A 22353-nucleotide genomic window follows, 5' to 3' on the forward strand; every position below is an offset into this window, starting at 1 on the left:
GTCCAGTTGCTCATCCATTCTGTTAAGTGTCCCATTTGCTTCTGCTAAAATTATAAATGTGCACAGGCTTATACCAAGAATGTCTTCCTCTGAGAAGTAATCCACAATAAAGACACATTTGACTGGGCAATCTTTAATGAGCACACTAATGTGTGTCTCACATTGATGTGAAAAAATAGAAAGAGCATAACTATTGGTCAGTACAAGAATGTTTGAAAACATATGTTTCCTCCCCAAAAGGAGGGTGTTTTAGTTGCAAAACGGTTTTGTGGGTACTTTGTTGTTTTGAGATAGGGTCTCAGCTTGCAGCCCAGGGTGACCTTCGGATTGAAATCCTGCTCTCACCCTTCCCTAGTGCCACAATCACAGGTGTGAGATACCACACCTGTCTCCTTCTCAGTATGTATTCATTGACATGAAAAAATGGATTTTCTGGACCCCTCCAAACAAGTTACAAAATAGTACTTCTGCTTGAATCATTCTATTTTCCTAAAACTAGGAAACATGGATGGATGGCCATTTTATGAAGATATAATTTAACTTTCCCAGTATTTGACTGTAGGCATGAGAAAATTTAGTTGCAGGGTTTTTTTTTTGTTATTTTTTATTTTGTTTTTTTTCAAGACAGGGTTCCTTTGTATAACCCTGGCTGCCCTGGAACTAGCTCTGTAGACCAGGCTGGCCTTGAACTCACAGAGATCTGCCTGCCTCTGCCTCCTGAGTGTTAGGATTAAAGGCTTTCGCCTGGTTGCTGATTTTGGTGGATTTGCTTTTCTGTTTGAGGATACCCAAAACAACAGCACCCCCCTTTTTTTAATAATTAAAAATGTGTGTAAGTATTAAATTTAAAAGGTCTGTGCCGACAGTAAAGTAGAAAAAAAAAACACAGAAGATGAGCCCGAGTCAATTAATTCATCAGCTGAATCTTAAGCAGCCTGGCCTGTGTTTCAGGGCAAGACTGGGGGGAAAGTGGCGTACTGGAAAATTGTAAAGCCAGTCTGGTGTTTGGGACCTGACATACCTTGCTGAACATTTCAAATCCAAGACAATGTGGACCTCATGATCCCCCTTGAAATCCTTAGGCCCCTGAGCCAACTTAAAACCCTAGCCAGGTCACCTGGTGCCTTAAAGGAAAGCAGTAGAGTCACGCGTGGCCCAGGAGATAGAGCTTATCGGTCAGTGTGTAGTAAATTGTTAAAGTGATCCCAAGACCGACTCACAAGTGATGAGCACACTCGTTTGAGGTGTTGCACATAATTCATGTCGATGTTCCCACCCCAAGCATTCTCAGGCTAGGGCGGAGGGCTTGTGAAATTTCGACTTTTGACTTCCTGAAAGCGTGGTTGGGGGAAGTGGGGCTAAGAGCACACCAGAAACCACTAGAAGCTACCCTGACCTCCCAGTGTCCTAGTCGGGGCCAGGTGAAGGGCGGTTCAGCCCAAGTAAAATTTGCATTATTTGCAGCCGGCCAATCCGAGGCTAGAATTGAGCTAGCTCCACCCACTGGCCTCCTCTCTCAGCTCTAACTCTACCTAGTTTCCTAGCTAGCTGAGCAGCAGCCTTCTTTCTGATTGAGTGGGGCAGGAGGCTTGAAGCCCTTTGCCGTGGCCAGAAGCTGGTAAGCCCATCGATTTGGCCACCTCTAGTCACCCTCAGCGAAAGAGCGGAGGCACCACTTGGCCTACGTGTCAGGGTAGCCGAGGCCACCCAGGAACACCTGGGAGTCCTGCAGCAAAGAGCCTGTTGCCTCAGGGCCTGCGCTGGTGACTCAGTGACGGACAACACTCTCTTCAGCCTCGCTGCCGTCTTCAGCCTCGCTGCCGAAATGTCGACTGGTAGGAATCCGGGGACACCTCGTGGGCCTGAGAATCAGCGCGGCAACCTCCAGGGTGCCTGCGACCCTGACAGTCCAAGGATAGAAGTTGGACCTTCCAGGCCCAGGACCAGGAGCCAAGGAAGGCTGGACCCGTCCTCGGAAGGAGCCGCCACCTCCAGCAGGAACCAGCGGCAGAGCAGTCGGGGTGAGCCGTCCCGGGGTGAGCAGTCCAGCCGAGATCTACCTACAGGTGAGCTTCAGCTTCTGGAAGTTACAGAGTGGCCTTCTACGTCTCAGCCATCCTATTTTCTGACCTCTCACCATTCTGAGCCTCCTTTACAGAGCCAGGAATTCTTCCTGGAATTCCTCGGCCCTGCCCTCAGGAGCACGGCCACCATGTCACATCATGTGGCTACTCCGGCGCCTAGGCCCCGCAGCCAAGCTTTTCTGCCTGTCTCCGGTCATCACTGGACTGATATGATAGAGTTCGGCTTTGATAGCAGCGGCCCCTTCGTTCCTGTTGGCCAGGGTTTCCTTGAGCAGGCCACTGTGCAGGTTCCTGATGTCTGTGTATTTTTCACCCCTAATCTCATAGGCGACATTGGAGGCAGGGTTCTCCGCTCACATGCCACTGCATCTGGTCATCGCAGCGGTGCCTTGGAGGTTAACCCTGAAGTTTGCCTCGCCGACCAGCCGAGAGGCCGGAGTTTACGCCGTCGGGCCACTTCACCGGATTCTGCTGTTGACAGCACTGCCATGGAGAACGTTCCTGATACCAGGAGCACCCCTGCGACACCACACAGAGGCCGCAGCGCGTCCAGGTCCAGCCGCGGCGCGTCCGGGTCCAGCCGTGGTGCGTCCGGATCCAGCCGTGGTGCGTCCGGGTCCAGCCGTGGTGCGTCCGGGTCCAGCGGCGTCCAGACACAGGCACGAGCAAACCCTTCCACCTCTGGGAATGTATTTCTGAAGAGAACCCTCCCGGCGACCTCGAGCTCTCCTTTTAGGCGCCCAGTCCGTATGCGGGCCTCTTCCCCTTCCCCTCCTCGTACGCCATATCCTCCCTGTAGTCAGCATAATGAAAGTTCCGACTCTTCCTCCTCCTCCTTATTGTCTCTTGATTCATCCAGTGATTCGAGTGCCCCCTCTTCCCCAAGCAAGTAGGTCACTTGACCGAAACGCCTGCTCCTGTCCATTTATTACCATGAGCTCTACCTCTGTGCCTAGCCACGGTACCCTTGGATGTGCCTTGATCCCTGACCTGGATAACCTGGATTCTTCCACTTTTGGGGAGTTACAGGAAAAAGCAAAGGATCCCCTTCACTCTCTCTCCATAGGAGGAAGTAGGGCATGCCCCTCATTCCCCTACTCCACTGGTGCTGTGACTCTTGTTGAGTGTCTTCCCAGACTCACAAAAGGAATCCGCACCTGGCCACTGTTTTCTGTGTGAGGTTTCTAGGATGTCTCCCTATTCACCATTATCCAGAGCAGTTTTGAAGCCCCCTGGGCCCGGCTAACCAGCACTTAATAAGCCACTTCATTCAATTCCATGCTTCCCTAGCCCGGTTTTTGTTGTTGTTGGGGTTTCTTTCTTTTTTTTGCTTCTCAGAGTTTTGCCTTCCACATTGCTTTATGTAATTAAACATTTTAATAAAAGTATTAAGTTTTATTTTAAAAATTTAGTCTCTTTATTGTGGTGCAATTACTTTTAGGATTTCATACCTGGAGGATTAAGGAGTATCATCATGCTAGCTGACTGTTTGGAAGGAATGAGGGATAAAATACTGACCTAGAACTGTCTGAGATGGAGCTCTGTCCCAAACGTTACTACTTAAGGCCATTTGTATAGCTTTTTAGCATAGGTGATTTATAACTTGGGAAAGGAAAAAAAACTATGAAGAGTCCGAAAAAGGCAGAGTGGGCATGATCTCAAGTGGGGAGGGAAAAATGGGAAGTGGGGGCTGGGAAGAAGACTGATAAGGAGGAAAGAATAGCTGGGGTCCAGTCCAGTGCTTGAGGATAAGGGGACTCAATTTTGATAGTAGAATAGGGTTTATGTGTTAGAAGTTGGTAGGGAGAGGAGAAAAAGAGGGGCGGACCTTCTGAAGGCTCAGATGAGACTTGGTCATAGATGGGCAATGTAAGGTTAATGAGATGCATGTGTGCTGTGGATGGCGCTATATGTAAATAGACCCTGAGTGGCCAACAGCCTGACCGGAAGTATAGGCGGGACTAATAGGAGAATGGAGAAAGGAAGGAGAGGGGAGACCGCCTGGAGCACCCGCCGCCAGGACAAGAAAGATGTAAAGTACCGGTAAGCCACGAGCCACGTGGCAAAGTAAAGATTAATAGAAATGGGCTAAATATAAAAGTAAGAGCTAGACAATGATAGGCCTGAGCTATTGGCCAAGCAGTTTAAATAATGTAAGAATCTGTGTGTTTATAAGTGGGCTCTGGGACTGGCAGGACTTGGTGGCAGGAGCAACACACGTGGCATGGTTTTCATCAAATATTTGAATGTGTGTTGATGAAAAATCAATTGTGAAAAATGTTTGTACATCCGAGACGCAGACATTGGGAGAGAAATGCATGAATAGTGTGCTTCCTAAATAACTGGGATGATACGGTTTTCAGTGTTTTACATTTTTCACTTTGACCATATAACTACTGTAATAGAAATGAGCAGTTCAAAAATTAAGCTGGAAGCAAGAAAGAGATGAGAGAGTTAAAAATGTAAATGAGGTCAGGAAAATACCTTCTCTCATTTCTCCTCTTTTTCTGGTTATAATGACCAATATGACCATAGACCCTCACTTAGTGCTGCCCCTTCATATTTTAACAAGTATTTTTTTTTGAAACAGGGCTTCTCTGTATAGCCTTGGCTGTCCTAGAACTTGTTCTGTAGGAACTCAGAGACCCACCTGCCTCTGCCTTCTGAGTGCTGGGATTAAAGGTGAAATTAAAGGCATGAGCCACTACAGCCTGGCTGAACGTAATTCTTAAGAAGCCCTATTAATGCTTACGATCTGGCGTTTCGACAGGATAACCCACAGACAGCTGATCTGAGTTCATGGGAGCTCACCAACTGTGGACTGACTGCTAGGGAGCCTGCCTGGGACCGACCTAGGCCTTTTGCATGTGTGTGACAGTTGTGTAGCGTGGTCTGTTTGTGGGGTTTCTAGCAGTGGGATGAGGACCTGTCCCTGGCGCTTGAGCTGGCTTTGGGGAACCTATTCTCCATGCTGGGTTGCATCGCCGAGCCTTGATGCAGCGGGGAGGAGCTTGGTCCTGCCTCAGCCTGGTTTGCTGTGCTTTGTGGACGCCCATGGGAGGCCTTACCTTTCTGAATTGAGACAGAGGAGTGGATGGGGACAGGTATGTGGGAGGGGAATGGAACCGGAGGAGAGGAGGGAGGAGAAACTGGGGTCGGTACGTAAAATAAACGAAAAAAATTCAAAAAAAATCGGACATTTCACAAGAACAAGAAGTGTCCACTATGTCCTAATAACCCTGCCACTTTTGAAGAAAAAGTTTAAGTTCCCTAAGGTATTATAAATATGCATGCAGTGCGGGCGGGCGGGCGCATGCGCGCGCGCATACACACACACACACACACACACACACACACACACACACACACACACACACTTTCAGGCCCCAAAATTAGTCATGAGGATAGCTGTGGTCACAAAGGGTAGAAAAGCCTTTAATATACAAGCTGAGGCTTTCTCAGGCTTAGGTGTGAGACATCTCATGGAAATTGTAAACGTGGGTTAGGACACTTATTTGTACTTTGGTTCTATAGACTAAAAGGATTAGTGAATTGCCTGTGTGTATAAAATTTTTGTAGCTTCAAACCAAGAGATTTAGAGACAACCGTGTATGTGTGTGTGTGTGTGTGTGTGTGTGTGTGTGTGTGTGTGTATCTGTATGTATATCATTGGTCTTAACCACCAGCAATACCACACACACACATCAATGGCCTTGGCCATGTAATATCTCCTTATTCCCTGGATTTAGAGAAAGCAATACTTTAGGTGGTAGAGACTAGGTTTCTTCCTGGAATGAGACATCATTGTGGGGTCAGAGATGTCAGCCACCTTACAACAGACTCGTACTTTAGTCTATCTCCTGAGTTTTCTATCTGCATGGGAATAGACCCACCCTAGCTAGCCACCGTCTCACTCAAACAGCACAACAATCTGTTTAACCTCTTTTGACTACAAGCTCTTCTCCTAACCCTTGGCGCTTACCGCATTCCCTCTTTTTTAAAATGCCAAGTACTAACGCAAAGCAGGTCTCCATACTGCACATGCAGTGGCAGCTTCGTGGACTTAAGCTGTGGGCAGCATTTGACCCTATTGACCTCTCCTCGATTCTTTTTTCTTAGTGTTCACTCTACATTCGACCTCACATTTCTCCCTCTCCACACTCAGGTGTTTGAAGGCCCCCCCCCCCAGCCCTCTCTCACATATATTTAAAGACAGTATGTCTCCTATCTTTAAATACTTAAAAAAATCTGGCCAATCTCAATATTGGCTAGCCACTCCCAGCATCCCCCTGCTTTCCAGTCACCTATATACAGCTGCCTAATTGGCTTCTTCACTTGAAATATTTAATAGGTGCCCAAAACTTCATTAACATGGAATACCGTATAAAAGAAACATGCTATTCACACATGGAAATTAAAATTTTCGGTGGTCAAATCTTAAAAAACATTGTTCGTATTAACTATTTCACTACATATATAAAGCATCATTTTAGCATGGACTCACTATGAAATTGTTTCTGATATATTTCATCCTCGTTTTTTTCACAAGCCTCTTTGAAATGCAGTTTGTGATTTTTTCACTGCCAGCACATCTCAATTCTGACTAGCCACATTTGGAGTAATGGAGTCCACCTGTGTGGACAGGGCGGGCTGGGACCTTAGCGTTTCCATAGTTTCTCATTTGTTCCTTGGTTGGCTGTGATTGCCCCATCATCAGTTTCTCTTCATTGTTAACCTTTCCTCTAGAAATAAGTTTGGGGGTACGGATTTTGAGAAGTCAGCTGTGCTCTGTTATTCCGGCACCTTTAGTGTTCCTTGAACTCAAAGCCTTTCTAGATTCAGCTGTTATGGCCAATGAGCAGGCTAAGTAGGTGGGTCTCTCCTTATCCATTTAGACGCTCTTCCTCTACAGATGCCCCTCAGTACCCACAGGTAATTGAATCCAGGAACCCCGTTGGCTGTAGATGCTCAAGTAACTTTAACAAATGGGACAGTAACCAATCACTATGGCATACGCTTGTAGTCTTGGCTACTAAACAGGAAGCTAAGATGGATTGCTTGAACCCAGGAATTTGAGGTCAGCTTGGGCAACAGGAGACCACAATCCTAAAAGATGGAAAGAACATACGAGATTTATATTAAACCTATGTATGTCCCCCATACTTTAACTATTCTCTAGGTTATTTAAAATACTAAATTCAATGATAAGATGTTAACATTGTTTTGTGAATAATACATTTCTCCTCTTAAGTGTTTGCCATATGCAGTTGGTTGGATCTGTGAATGCAGAACTCACAGGCACAGAGAGCTGACAATTTATCCTTCCCGCCATCATAGATACTGCTACCATACACATAATGTGATGGGTGTTGGTTTTTTCATATCCACCTGAATTTTTAGGTATTGGATGGTATCTTACAACCTAGATGTGTTGAAAATAGCTGTGTCCTGGTTTTTTTTTTTTTTTTGTCAGCTTGACACATGCTAGAATCACGTGAGAAGAGGTGACACAATTGAGAAAATGCCTCCATCAGATTGGTCTCTGGCAAGCCTGGAGGGCATTTTCACACTGTTAACGATCCATGTGAGAGGGCCCAGCTCTCAGGAAGCAAGCAGTGGGTGTGGTGTGGAGGTGGACCAGCCCTCAGCAGAGGATCCTGGGATGTCTAAGAAAAGAGGCTGAGCAAGTCATAAGAAGCAAGCCAGTAAGCAGGTTGCTTCATGGATTCTGCTTCAGTTTCTGCCTCCACTTCCTTTGCTGATGGATTTGTGATGTGGAAATGTAAACTAAATAAACGCCCCCCCCCCCCCCCCCCCCCCCCCGCCAGTTGCCTGTGGTCATGGTTTTTATCACAGCAATAGAAAGCCTAACTAAGATAACATACGTTATGTTTTTGTTCTCTATAGTTGTTTTTATGTGGGTTTGGGATGTGAGGAAAAAAATGTAGAACCACTAACTGTCACCAATCTCTCCTAATCTCTACTACCCAATGTTCTTAATCCTTGAATAATGTGCTTGATGATAACATTGTATAGAGTCAGATGGTTTATATTTCTAGAAAGAACACATGGAATTCATTATCTTCACTATTCTTCAAATATAAAGTAGAGAAAAGATTGAAATTTACTGAAGAGAAAGGAGGAGGAGCAGATTGGGGAAAGGGAAGTGGGGGAGGGACTGAGAGGAGAGGAGGGAGGGAGGGAGGGGAAAATGTAATCGGGCTGGGGAAAAATAATTAATTAATTAATTAAAGTATTTCAACTTAAACATGAAAATAAAAATCCACTAGATATATGTGCCACAAAATCTTTGAAACTGGAGCAAATACTGAGGACATAGTTTTTTTTCAGAGAAGGTGTCTTGTAGCCCAGGTTGGCTTCAAACTCACCTTCAGCTGAGCCCCCTGCTACCACCTGCAGAGTACCAAGACAACAGGATGTGACAGCACACCCCAGTTTCTTCGGTGGTGCTTCGAATCGACCATGGCCTCGTGCGCGTGCGCATACTGGGCAAGCACTCTATTACCTGAGCTACGTCATTAGCCTCTGAACTTGTATTCATTATGTTCTCTTTCTTTTTCCTGAGTGGCTTTACAGTGTTCAGTGCTTCAGACTAGAAACAGACAATGTGTTCCTTTATCTTTTCACTTATTTGTGTGTGTTGCCGGAGATCAAATCTAGAGCCTCACAAAATGCTAAGCAAGTACTCTCACTGGGCCACACTCCCAGCCCTGGAAATAACACTTTCTAGTGCAGTAAGTCTTACAACTTATAATTAGCGGAGAGCCAACATTTATTTACATTTTACAGTTGTGGAAAGTGAGGAAAGGGGCAGTTCCGTGATTTTCAAAATCCCTTGGCAAAGGTAGACTAGGTCTGCACTCTTGTGTTTGGAGATTTGAATTCTGGTTCTCTCTTTGTCTCATGTCTACTGGTCCCAGTATCAGTGAGTCCCCTGAGATTTTTGTTGTAAAGGTTCAAATAGACCGTGTATATAGTGGCATACTCTGGCATGTAGTGAGTGGTGGTTTCATTGCTACTATGATTATAAACATGCATTTAGGTGTTTTTTTTTACTGCAACATCTAGATTTTAAACATTTTAATTTGTCTGCCAAGCAACAACACTTTAAAATTGAATCAAATTTCTTTATAATATTTATTTTAAACTATAAAGGACTTTTCATAGGCTGTTGAGTAACATTTTGTGGTATCCGGGACTTCTGAACAACATTGTGGAAAATGAAGTAAAATGTCTCTAAGGAGGAATGATTCTGAGATTAGTAACTTTTCTCTAGGTGTGAATTTCATCTTGGTTCATTTAATGCTTTCATTTTAATGTATTATTGTATATTTTTGACCACAAGTCACATTATACATTACAAGTAGATCTGACAGGTAAAAATCATGATATGCTTATATGGGGCAAGTACTATTTTAATGTTTATGCACATACAATATTTAATATGCAGAACATCCTTGCAAAGTATATATTCACAGTGAGCCCATTTTGAGGAAGAGAGACAATATAAGAATAATATGAAAATTTTAGATTTTGTGTGGTTACTAACTCCTTTGTGAGGGAGACTGCATGAATAGTACTTTGCAGAAAGTACTATGTCACTAAGTGTGAGGGTTTGGGAACTTCATCTACTGTTTATTGTGAGGAATTTTGAAGTTTGAATTTTTTAAAATCAGTCATATGGAATGTTAAAATAATCTAGTCCAAACACCTTTTTTTTTTATAATGAATAGTCTTTTTGATTGATTCTTTGGGAATTTCATATCATGTACTCCAATCCCACTCATTTCCAAGTCCTTCCATGTCTGCCCTGCACTCTTGTAATCCAAGGAAATTAAAAATAAATAAATAAATAAATAAATAAATAAATAAATAAATAAATAAATAAATAAATAAATAAAAAGCCTTGCGCAGCCCTCAGGTCCATGGCCTGCTTCTCTAATAACCACAGTGTTCTCTCTCCTCCATCACAGCTGTATTGTCTTCAGTTCGGCCGTGGGTGGACCACTGCGTTCCTCCATCTTTCTAGCCTCTCCATCACACACTCCTTCATTATAGTGCCGTAGGGAGCTGCTGTGTATCGTGCAGTATAGCCTTTTGCACAAATAGGTTTACTTGCAAATGTTCATTGCAGTGAGTTGTTGGTCTGCTTCGAGGTAGGCCTCTGGCTTCTGGTCCACCATCAATACTGGACCCTCAGTGACACTCCTCTAGGGTATCCTGCTGGTACCCTGAGTCAGCTCCAGTTCCACAGGCCCAGTTCCTTCACATGGTCTAGCAGGTCACAGATGGGGTAGATTTTGGGTTAGGCCAACTCAAAGCCCTGGATTTTGGGTTAGGCCAACTCAAAGCCTGAGTGGTAGCTGAGTTGCTCAGTCTTGGCCTCTACTGGGACCAACCCTTCAAGCAAGGGTCAGGGCCAGCTCTCCCGCACATATGGTGAGGGGTAAAACCAGCTCTACTGCATGCAGGATTAGCTCTCCTGTTGCAGCCTCCAGTGAAGGGGGGGGTTGAAGGTTGGGACCATCTCTCCCTATGCCCATGCCACTGGGGCCAGTTCTGGGGAGGGGGCAGCTCTCCTGCTGAGGTAGCAGGCAAGGGGTGGGACCAACTCTCTGGTTCCCAGGCCACCAGGGTCAGCTCTCTCACGGCCCCTGGTGGTAACATGGGCCATGGATATCAACACAGACCCCAGCTACGGTAGGATCACAGACCCAGACATGGCCCTCAGCTGCAACTCAGGCCTGGATATCACCATGGCTTGGGTGGACAGCATAGGCCACTCAGATCACTATGGCCCTGGCAGCAGTGTGTCTCTCAAAGTCCAACCACCTTGATTCAAAGTCACATGTGAAAGCAATCATAACAGGTTATAATTTATAGTAGCGGGAATATTGAAATAATATATGCTCACAGCAGGTTTACAAAGTGGCAGCAATTGGGCCTGCAAGATACCTTAGCAGGTAGGGCACTTGCTCCCAAGCCTGAAGACCTGAACTTGATCCATGGCATGCACATGGTGGGTGGAGGGAACCAACTTCAGCAGATTGCCCCATTCACAGCTAAAGACAGCTTTTACCTCCAGGTTTTTCTGTGAGGGAAGAATCAGGACTATCTGAAAGACTTTTGTAGTCTTTCTCTGGGAGTTGCTCACCGGCCAGTCATCTATAATGAATAGGGCTGGCCCCTCAACGAGACTCGTCTCAAATATCCTGCTGTTGCCCCTAGTCATGGAGATCCCGTGGTTTATGGTTCCTTCAACTGTCTCATGATATGCCATTGCCAGAACAGCCCTGTGGTTTTCATCTCTCCTGAACCAACACCCTACCAAGGTATCTGATTTCTTTCTCAGAATCATCAAGGACCGGTGATGTAGCTCGGTTGGCAGAGTCCTTGCCTAGCAGACATGAATTTCAGGGTCCTAGTCCCAGAACTACATAACCTGGTATGACAGCGTATTTCTGGAGGTGGAGGCAGAGAATCAGAAGCTCATAGTTATCCTTGACTACACAGTGAATTCAAGGCTGGCTTTGATATTCCAACCAGGTAGTGTCCTCAGCTAGACTACTTCATATTATAAAACGGTGGTTCTTTTCAGGCTCTACCTTGTCCCAGGAGACTCCATTTTACAAGCAGCTTTTTACTCTATTTTGAGGGAGTAAGATGACTGCAGCCCTTGGGGAGACCCAGAACCTGCACCATCTGTCAGGTACCACCTATTTAGTACAGACTGATCACTGACTCCTGGGAGTAGAAAGGGAGCCACCCTGAAAGTTTATTGGGCTGAACTGAGGCCGAAGGGGCACATGGACATATTAAAATCCTATCAAGGAAGCTAGGCCCAGGAATTCATTGGATATGGAAGACCAAGCAAAGTATGTAGTTCTCTCATATGGACCTCTTAAAGACACCTAACACTGCATGGATATGGCCCCCTACACCAGCCTATCTACCATCTGATACTTACACAGTGTGTGCATCAGGGACAGAGGACTTCCTGAATGTTCCTGTTGCTTCTGCTTGGCCTGGTCTGCTGCTATTGACATTGTTTACGTGACTGCCTGTGTGTCTACTTACTTGTGCTTCTAGACATGTGCCTGAGCTACCATTTCCTCCTATTCCTGCCCCATTTCCTTATCCAGACCACTTCTAACTATTACCTAGCAGCTGAATTTTGCAGCGTCTCAAACTTAATTCCAGCAGCACCCTCCCAGAACTGGTCCAGTTCCTTATCTTATCAATACAGACTTTTTTCTCAGTCTGCTTCTGAAACCTCTTGAACTACTGTGTGACCTATGGTATGAAAGATAATATTAGTAATTGAGATTGGAATAAAAGAAATTAGATTGGCCTAGACCAGGATTCCAAGGTAGGCAGATTATATTGAAATTGCTGTCATAGAAACTGCTAAGCTTCGTGAATTTATTGTGATTCAGTACATTCTGACATTGTGGAAAGACAAACATGTTCATGTTCATCTGTGTTTCTAGCATAGTGTGCTCATGGCACTGAGCTACTTGAAACCCTATCTCTTAAAAAAACAACAATAAAACAAAAGTGTGTTCATTATATCTTCATTTCATAATACAATTTGTTATAATCATAAGTTTTGCTGCCACTCAGTCCCAAGTAAACACATAGAGGTTTACATTAATTACAAGCTGTATGGCCATGACCTATGGCTCAGGCTTCTTGTTAGCTAGCTCTTATAACTTAACTCAGCCCATTTCTATTAGTCTATGTGTTGCCACGTGGCTGGCATCTTGTTGTCCTTGGGTGGCAGGCTGGTGTCTCTCCCACTCCACTTTTCTCCTCCCTGTATCTGTGCTTGGATTTCCCGCCTGCTTCTAAGATGCCTTGCCATAGGTCAATGCAGCTTATTTATTAGCCAATGGGAGCAACATATATTCACAGCATACAGAAAGAAATACCACAGCACTTCTCCTTTTCTGTCTAATCAGTAAGTAAGGTTTTCATTTTAATATTGTAAAATTACATGTAGCAAAACAGTTATCAAGCAAGAATTATATTTAAAATATCTAGACTATATGTATTTAGCAAAATTAAAGAAAATATTCTATCTTATTTTGTGAGTCTAAAATTACATATCTAATTTATCTTTTATCATAACTAAGGAAGACTATAATTTTAACTATCTAGTCTTCAACTCCATCAAAGACCCCCCAGAAGGATATCATATCACCTAAGTAAATAGGAAGTTCATTGTAAGCAACTTCCAAAGTTCTAGAAATGACAGAGACATCTGGTTGCCTAGACAGTCTTCCAAAGTTCCTCTGCAATACTGGGGCATTCATCTTCAGCCTACAGGCCTGGAGTCTCTGGCAGACTTTTTAGTGAAGAAGGAAATTTGAAGGATTTTCTAGCCTATTGGCAAAATTCATCAGTTGCTTCTCCCTGTGTCTTGCAGAATGTCTGCTAGTCTCCTCTGTGAAGGAGGAACCTAAAGGGCCATCTTGTACTGTTTAGGCAAAGTTTAGTGGTCACTTTCTCATGGTCCCTACATGTCCAGTCTATACAACATACTGCCAAGCAATCCAGGCAAGAGCAGTTTCTTGCCCAAATGTCCAGTTTTGCCAAGAAGAAGATAACTCCATATGGAGTGTCTTCGATGCCTATCTTCTTTGAAGTAAATCGGTGCTGACAAGAGGAGACGTGTCTCACTATATGGCAAAGTCTAAGTTTTTAAAACATTTTAAATGCCATATTCTGTAAGTCTTTGAAGTGTTTGAAGATTACCTACCTAATTGAAATATATATATGAATACCTAGTAAACTTAACTAACATGACTACAAGTTTGATTATCATAGGTGACTAATTATTAATCTGTATTTCTGAATTGTACACTACAATTTCAAATTAGCTGCACAAACACAATATCCCAAACAAGAGTAAAAATATATACAGTATAACAAGATCAACTTCAAATTTGTGTCAATAAATCAAAATCCATAGCAATCTAAAACATTTTAAAAACAAGTTGTTGCTCTTTAAAAGTAGATTCAATAGTCTACCCTTTCATCCTATCATATCTATAATACTCCTTTTTTTGCTTTAGAAATAGATTGCATTAATAATCAACCCCCTTTAAATACAAATACACATTTATAAACAATATTTTGCAACTTTGGGCGTAGCTTCACTAGGCAGAGTGGAAGAGATGTCAGCCCACTGCCCAAGGAGCACCTGTTGGTACCTTTGGGACTTTGGTACTCTTATTACTCTTTCAGCCTCAGATATGGCCTTAAACACGATGTTATAGATATCTAAACACATTATTACTGATACTTTGTTGGATGAATAGAAGCTAGCTAATTATATCTCTTTATTGTTGTTGTTGCTATTATTATTTTGTGGGTTTTTTTTTTCAAGACAACGTTTCTTTGTGTAGCCTTGGCTTACCTGGAACTCGCTTTGTAGCCCAGGCTGGCCTTGAACTCACAGAGATCTGCCTACCTCTACCTACCGAGTGCTGGAATTAAAGGTGTATGCTACTACGCCCAGCTTATATCTCTTTATTTGTAGGCAAGAGGTTTAAAGTAATTATCTGGCTTTTAATAATACCAAAATATGTGTGTGTGTGTGTGTGTGTGTGTGTGTGTGTGTGTGTGTGTGTGTATGTGTGTGTGTGTGTGTGTGTGTGTGTGTGTGTGTGAGAGAGAGAGAGAGAGAGAGAAAGAGAGAGAGAGAGAGAGAGAGAGAGAGAGAGAGAGAGAGAGAGAGAGAGAAATTTTGGGTATCATTCCAGAACTCTCAACTCTCTACATTGTTTTCTGAGACAGGAACAAACACAGGGACCTGTAGCTCTCCAATTATACTAGGCTGACTTCCTCGGGCAAGCACTTAACAGACTGAGCTATATCATCCCAGGCAGAAAGCATCCATCCTTTAAAAAAAATAATTAATTAATTAAAATTTTAAATTAAATATATTTTGATCATATTCTTTTCTCTTCCTCAACTCCTCCCAGATTCTCTCCAACTCCCTACCCACCCAACATCATGTTCGTTCTGGTTGTTTCTCCAAAAAAAAAAAAAAAAAATCAAAACAAAACAAACCCAAAAATACAAAAAGAAAAGAAAATCAAAACAAACTTAAAAAGATAAGACTGGAAAAAATGCCAAAACAAAGTGTGTACATATGCACACAAAATGGAATTCCTTTTGTGATGCCCAACTAGTCCTGGGCTTGAGGCCTGCCCTGGAGTGTGATTGACATACCCAGTGACAATCCATTGTAGAAAACTCAGTTTCCCTTTGCCAGTGGGTAACAATTTCAAATAGTTTCTTGGTTAGTGGTGGCTTCCCAGGTCTACTTCTTCCTGTTAGTGCTGTGACTCCCATCTGACTTGAACCTTTGCAGGTCTTGTGTATGCTGTCACAATCTCTGATTTCATATGTGCATCAATCCTGTTGTGTCTGGAAGACACTGTTTCCTTAGAGTCCTTCATTACCTTATAATCTTCCATCTCCTCTTCTGAATAGATCCCTGAGTCTTGAGGCTCCAGAGAAGTTTGATTAAGATACTCAGTGGTAGCACACGCCTTTAATCACTCGTGAGGCAGAGATCCGTTTGGATCTCTGTGAGTTCAAGGCCACACTGGGCTACATGAGAGAAACAGAACCAGGCAGTGGTCACACATGCCTTTAATCCCAGGAAGTAATATGACAGGACACAGAAAGGTGTATAAGGTGTGAGGAAACAGGAACACTCTCTCTTGAGACTGAGGATTTCCTAGAGGTAAGCTAGTGGCTGGCTGTTGTGCTTCTCTGACCTTTCAGCTTTCACCCCAATATTTGGCTTTCGGTTTTTTGTCATAAGACCTTTTAAGATTTGTGTTACTCCATTTAGGGCCGAGTTTTGCAAAGTCTCTCACTGTCTGCAATTGTGCCATTGTGGGTCTTTGTGTTAATTCCCAGTTTGATGTTTAATCTAAAGAGATGTGGATGATTGTTTTTTATTAGTTATCGTATTTTGTCTCCTAAGAATATATTTTGTAGAGCTATTTGAGTAAATACCTAGTAGTGAAATGAATGGTTCCTATGGTTAATATTTATTTGATGTTTTGTTTTGATAAGGATAGAATCTAGGGTGTTCCCTGTGTTAGGAAGTATTCTATAACACTGTGCTACAGCCTCAATTCAATTTTATTTAGTTTTTAAAGAAGTTATTTTCTAAACTGTATTTAGTTTATTCTCATTGGTAGTATCTGATTTCAGTTCTACATATCTGCTAATACTTGACAAGGGCCAGATATTTTAAATTCAGAAATTTCATAGATATATATTGATATCTCATTGAAGATCTTATTTATTTTAATGTTTTTAGTTCGCTTTTGCTTTTGAGACAAGATCTCACTATGTAGGCCAAGATGGCCTTGAACTCTTAATTTTCTTGTCTCTGTTCCCCAAATGCTGGGATTACAAGTGTGTGACATGATACCAGGCTTACTGTAGCATTTAACATCCATTTCTATTATGCTCATAATGTTGAAAATCTTCTCATATACTACTATGTCAATCCTTTTGGCAGTTATTTATTGAATGTTATGCCCAGATTGCAGGAACCCCCAAAAGACCACCACGGAGACCGAATCCTGCATGTAAAAGCAAAGATCCTTTATTATCCTCAAGCTCTGACCTTGGTCTCTGTCTGTCCAACAGGTCAGCGAGAGTAGAGACCCCAGAGTCCAGGCAGGGTGGGGATTTTATCATAGCAGAGGCTGTGGTGAGGGTATGTCAAAGGTGTAGGACCCTGATTGGCTGACATTTGTCTAGGGGTATAGGGAATGTTTGGAATGCCAGGTATTTCTTCTTAGATGCAGGCCCCACTGGGTGGGGTCAGTTTATGGCTTTTCCTGGGTCCAGGTGTTGCCTGCCAGAAGCTGTGTCTGGGCCTTTAAGTTTGTCTTGAAATCTGTGTGGTCAAGCTGTTTTGGGGCCCCCCACATTCCCTGCCTCACAAGTACCAATGATAGGACTCAGTCATGAGTCCTACCTGTCTAGAGGTTCAAGGGTATTGAGACCTAAGAACCATTGTCCAACAGATTTTTCTAGGGCAGCAGCAGCTGTATCTATTGCCATTCTTAAGGTCCTGTAGTTCTGATCTTTGAGTTAAGTCAGGTTATGATCTTATATAATACATCCTGTCTTGTCTTATTGCAGAACCATATTAATTAATAAACTTATCATTGACAAATCTGAACCTATTTTCTTGGTATGTTAATGGGCATTATAGTTGGCTATCTTGCCTCCATGCCTTTGAGCCTTATTTTGGACAGGGACCATAGGACAATGTATTCATTTCTGGAACTGCTTTGAGCTGGCATTTGGGCATTGCTGTTAGGGCCCCCAAAAAAGGCTGAAAGGTTGGTCAGAGGCTGGGCAGTGGGGCATTTGTCAGAAGTATGTGCCCATCTGACCCAGCTGTACAGGGAACAATCACGTTGGCTGGGCTGATCCAAGTCAGCTTTTAGCAAGTCTGGAGCTCATAGTTGTCTGGAGCAGTATAGTCAGCAACTGAAGCTCAAGTGGAAATCTATTGAGACAAATTTAAACTAGGAACAGATGTTAAAATTTATGAACTTATTTGGAACCCTTAGGACCGCATTCTTGGTAAGTGGGAAGAGCAGGAGTTACAAGACCAGGAGAGAGAAAAAAATACCATCCTTAGGAATAAGCTGTACTTTTCTGGGGTCCTTCCGACCTCTGTCAAGTGGGTCCAAGGTTTATGACTCTTTTAATTCTCTGAGACCTACACAAACTATCTTATAAAACTACATAAAATTTTTAGATACATTAGATATTTAGATATATAAAGCAGGTGATGGACATCTGTAAAACAGCAGAAGTGGACTCACACCTTTGAGTCCCAACAAGAACTACAGATTTGGGTTAAAAGCTTGTGCATTTTCCTTCTGTCCAGAGAGCCAGGTATAAATTAGATGGAGATTTTTGGCCTCATGAGAAGCACTTCTAGGTTTATATTTAGATATATTTAGATGACAACTAAAATAAATCTAAAATGTTGAACTTGTGGCTGAACAGTAAGTAGTCATTGCTCTACCAGCTTATCAGAACTCCATTAAATGTTAAGCTCTGAACTGTTATATCATAGAAGGGGAGAACAAGCTGAAACATTTCTCATACTCTAAACCATTTATTTATCTCTTTACAACTTGCATTTATATCTTAAATCATTTTCTGAGATCCTCAAAGCTTATAAGCTTTCATATCCTCAGAACTTTCTTAGACCCATATTTAAACCTTAATGACCTATTTAAACTTTTATATGTTAGAACATTTTCTTAAAAATTAGCTAACAAGTTGGCTATAGCCTTGCAGAAGGATCTGGTTGTCTGATGCTGCCAAGCTGACAAAATTATAGCTAGCCTAGCTGTCAGTACTATCAGATCTGAGGAGTATAAACTATATCTGAGTGCAGACCAAGCAGCTTCCAATTCTATACATGACAGGGACCAGTCCATACCCACATCTCCATAGCATTGGAGGCACAAGTATCAGAACAGCATCATCTTCTTTGGCCATCAGGCCCATAAGGCAGAGTTCTCCCTGTGGAAGAGGGACATGGGAAGACTGTCTAGGAAAAAGGGGTCCAATCAATTTTCTGATGTCCTGCTGCTTGTTCATAGTCTGGGCCGGGTCCTGGCAGCAGATGTTGCATTGGGGGCATCTTGCCTTGTGGTTAGCGTTGCCATTATCCAGGCAGAGACATTATGGTGTCCCGTATGTAATCTTCTTTGGAGACTTTGGGTCACTGCTAGGATCTGGAAGTCTATCTGATATAATAAGCTTTTAGATCAACATTTTAAATGCCATATCATCCAGATCTCTGAAGTATTTGAGGGCTGTCCAGGTATATCTGAATAGACAAACTTTGTTTCTAGTTACTTGTTTTAAGCTCAACCCTATTATTATTTACAGCAGTACTTAGCATGCCTAAAATTAAAAAACTTGATTATTTATGACTGACTATTTACTTATGTTCTCTAACAGTCTACAATAAGTAGCCTTAAAAACAAACAATGATCTTAAATTGAAGCTCTTTGAGTATCAAATATGGGTTCAGTAAAGAAACCAAAACAAAATATCAATATAAAACATTTATATGACTCAGTTTATCCAAATGGCTTAAGCTTAACAAATTTAGCAAAGACAAGGAGGCTAGCTAGGCATACATTCTTAAGCCTCACTGGTTCTCAGCTTTCTCAGTGCTATTTCATAACTGCAGTTTTGCCATTGTTGAATTTCAATGCAAACATCTGACATACAGGTGGTCCTAGGCTACCCCTGTAAAAAGGTTTTTTTCAACCCCTAAAGGGTCGAGACTCATGGAGTCAGAAGCTGTTCCAAGCCCTTTCCCAGACTGCTTAGGTCATTGTCTTTCTGTATCACAAGAAATGAACATCCAGTTTCTGGTTACTATTGGTGCTTATGACTGTAACCCTAATTTTTAGCCTTCTATTTTAAATCCAAATATTAATAATATAGAGCATTTTATTAACTTAAAACATCACATAGTCTTATAAATTTAAATATTTTAAAAACTGTTCTTAAAAAGGTTGAGATCTCTCAAATGTTTTCTGTAATATCAACAATAAAGTACCTTCTTTTACTTTAAGAGGGAGAAAACATGACATCACCACAACCTGTATAAAGTAAAACCAAGCTTCAGAGTGCAAACAATCTCAAAGTTCAATATCTGGGATTCATTTACAGTCCTTTTGGTTCTTTTTCTTAGAGGCTTGGATCATTTCTTGGGCCCTACCTTTGGCAGCATATACATAGCCTGCCTTCTATCTCTCAGCCTGCTCCATTTCATTGTGGCTGGTGCTTCTGGTGACTATCACTTGGGTGACTCTTAAATTACAAAGTTTAGCTTCCAGAGCGAGGTTCAGTCTTGTGTATAAAAGCATTGAGGTGCAGCTTTAATATTTATCAAATACCTTATTTATTAAACACATGTAGCCATCTATTTAAATTCTCTAGAAGCTTCTGTTGAACACTTGACAAAGACATAGGAACTTAGGTGTAAGACTCTATGTTAGCTTTTTGTTAACCTGACTAGAGCTTTATAACCTTTAGTAAAAGATGACTGCCAGCCACGTGACTACCTATGAGGTCACCAGCCAAGATGGAGGAAAGCCATGTGGTTGCTGTTTAAAACATGGTTTTCTAAACAATAATTACTTGCACACATATGCACAGTTGGATCCAAGTTACACACATACATACAGTTAAAGCTTGCTTACATTTACATATAGAGTTAAATCCAAGTCATGTACATGTCCACACACACACACACACACACACACACATCCATTTTTTAACATAAACAATTTGCAGTGAAGAATCATCAGCTAATTTTAAAATGTAAACCAACCATAATTAACTTTTAAATTCAGTATTTGCAGGTATAAGTAACTGTAACAACCATAGTTCATATCACATCACCTCTGAGCTACAACCTTCCATGTACCCTCAGTCCATTCAGACATGTATTTCAGACAAATTTCTCTCTTCCTTTTTTAAACACAGAAACTCTTACTAAGGTCTTTCTTGTGATTTCCCTCAGTTGTCTAGAATATGTTGTAAAGCTACAATATTTTAAACAAGAACAGAAATACATGCATATACCATAACAAGAATAACTCTCAATTTAATCAACATTCTACCAACGTGAAGCATCTGAAACTAGCAGTAGTTTTTTTTAACCAATAAGAATTTGTAACCAACCACTCTAAATGATGAGAAATATTTATCATCTATTGAATCTGCACAATCAAAGCAGCCCTGGCTACAGCATTATAACACAGTCACCATAGCTTAGCAACCACAGGCAGTGACACTTCACTCCATCCTAGGAACCAGTCTTCTTTCAGGTTTGGAGGGCAGCCCCCAGGGCAGCTTGTGGGAGCCCCACCATGGGCGGGGAAGGCATGCAGCATGGAGATAAAAGATTGTTGTTAACCCTAGATTCTCAAGTGCTGGAGAGTGGCATACTGGAAGGGACTCCATGCCCCAGCTGGGCCTCTCTGGAGCTGTGACCCCAGAGGCTCAGTTCTCCATCAATACTGAGTCCCAGAGTGCACCTTCGTCAGGTACTCTGAGCTATGTGAGGCCCCACCTGCTCTGTGCTGCTCCACCGCTGGGCCCCCAGAGCCAGTGGGGGCCTGGCCCCAAACCTGCCATGTCTGCGCCCCGTGGTGCTCACAACCTGCCTAGCTTCCTAGAACTAGAACTGTCTGCCCCTAGTTCAACCAAAGGGAGCCTCTGTTCCTTCTGCTGGCCATCCGGCCCCAAAGGCTGTCCATGTACCATTTCTATTGGAGTCACAACACATACATAAGCCCAGGCATAAAACATGCATACTGTGGCCACACTTCTCACACATTCATACATTCATGTAGGCAGGACATTCCAACAGAAAGGCAAACAAAACTTTTTCAAAGGAAAAGAACAAAATTACAACACTCCAGACAACAAAACAGCTCTCCTGGTGCCTGGGGACAAAACTAAAAAGGAAGATGCTGGCCTCATGCTGGTCCCATGGGAGCAACCCATGTCATCTATACAAAGCAAATTCCAATACAAATCAACCAAAGGGATCCAAACCCATCCAAAGGACCTTCTGCAGGTATGCAGGTACTTACAAATTTTGTGCTCACTTACAACAGGATATTCCAAAAACCCATTTACAAAAGGATATCCAAATGAAAGTAAACACAGAAAACACAAAAGTAAACACAGACACACGGAAAACACACCGGCCAGCTTCAGGCTCTACAGGCAGTGGTCCCAGTGGGTTTGGGGGATCCAAGATGAGCCCCCAAATGTTATGCCCAGGTCGTGAGGACCCCCAAAAGACCACCACAGAGAGCGAATCCCGCATGTAAAAGCAAAGATCCTTTATTATCCTCAAGCTCTGACCTTGGTCTCTCTGTCTGTCTGAAACAGCAGTGAGAGCAGAGAGCCCAGAGCCCAGACCAGGTGGGGTTTTCATCACAGCAGAGGTTGGGGTGAGGGAATTTCCAGGGTGCAGGACCCTGATTAGCTGACATTTGTCTAGGGGTATAGGGGATGTTTAGAATGTCAAGTATTTCCTCTTAGATGCAGGCCCCACTGGGTGGGATCAGCTTTTTCCTGGGTCCAGGTGTTGCCTGCCAAAAGCTGTGTGTGGGCCTCTAAGCCTGTCATGGTAGCTGTGGGG

The 22353-nt window shown here is 42.8% G+C and overlaps 1 protein-coding gene across 1 annotated transcript; it reads left to right on the forward strand.

The window, feature by feature from the left end:
- The first annotated feature begins 645 nt into the window (after window positions 1-645).
- On the forward strand, window positions 646-3138 carry Ezhip (EZH inhibitory protein). The gene is made up of 2 exons (XM_042268642.2): window positions 646-2066; window positions 2412-3138. The coding sequence occupies exons 1-2, from the start codon at window positions 1826-1828 to the stop codon at window positions 2975-2977; spliced, it is 807 nt and encodes a 268-aa protein (XP_042124576.1). The 5' UTR covers window positions 646-1825; the 3' UTR covers window positions 2978-3138.
- Window positions 3139-22353: the final 19215 nt, after the last annotated feature.

The sequence above is a fragment of the Peromyscus maniculatus genome, chromosome X (genome assembly GCF_049852395.1).
Source record: "Peromyscus maniculatus bairdii isolate BWxNUB_F1_BW_parent chromosome X, HU_Pman_BW_mat_3.1, whole genome shotgun sequence".
In the NCBI taxonomy this organism is placed as follows: Eukaryota; Metazoa; Chordata; class Mammalia; order Rodentia; family Cricetidae; genus Peromyscus; species Peromyscus maniculatus.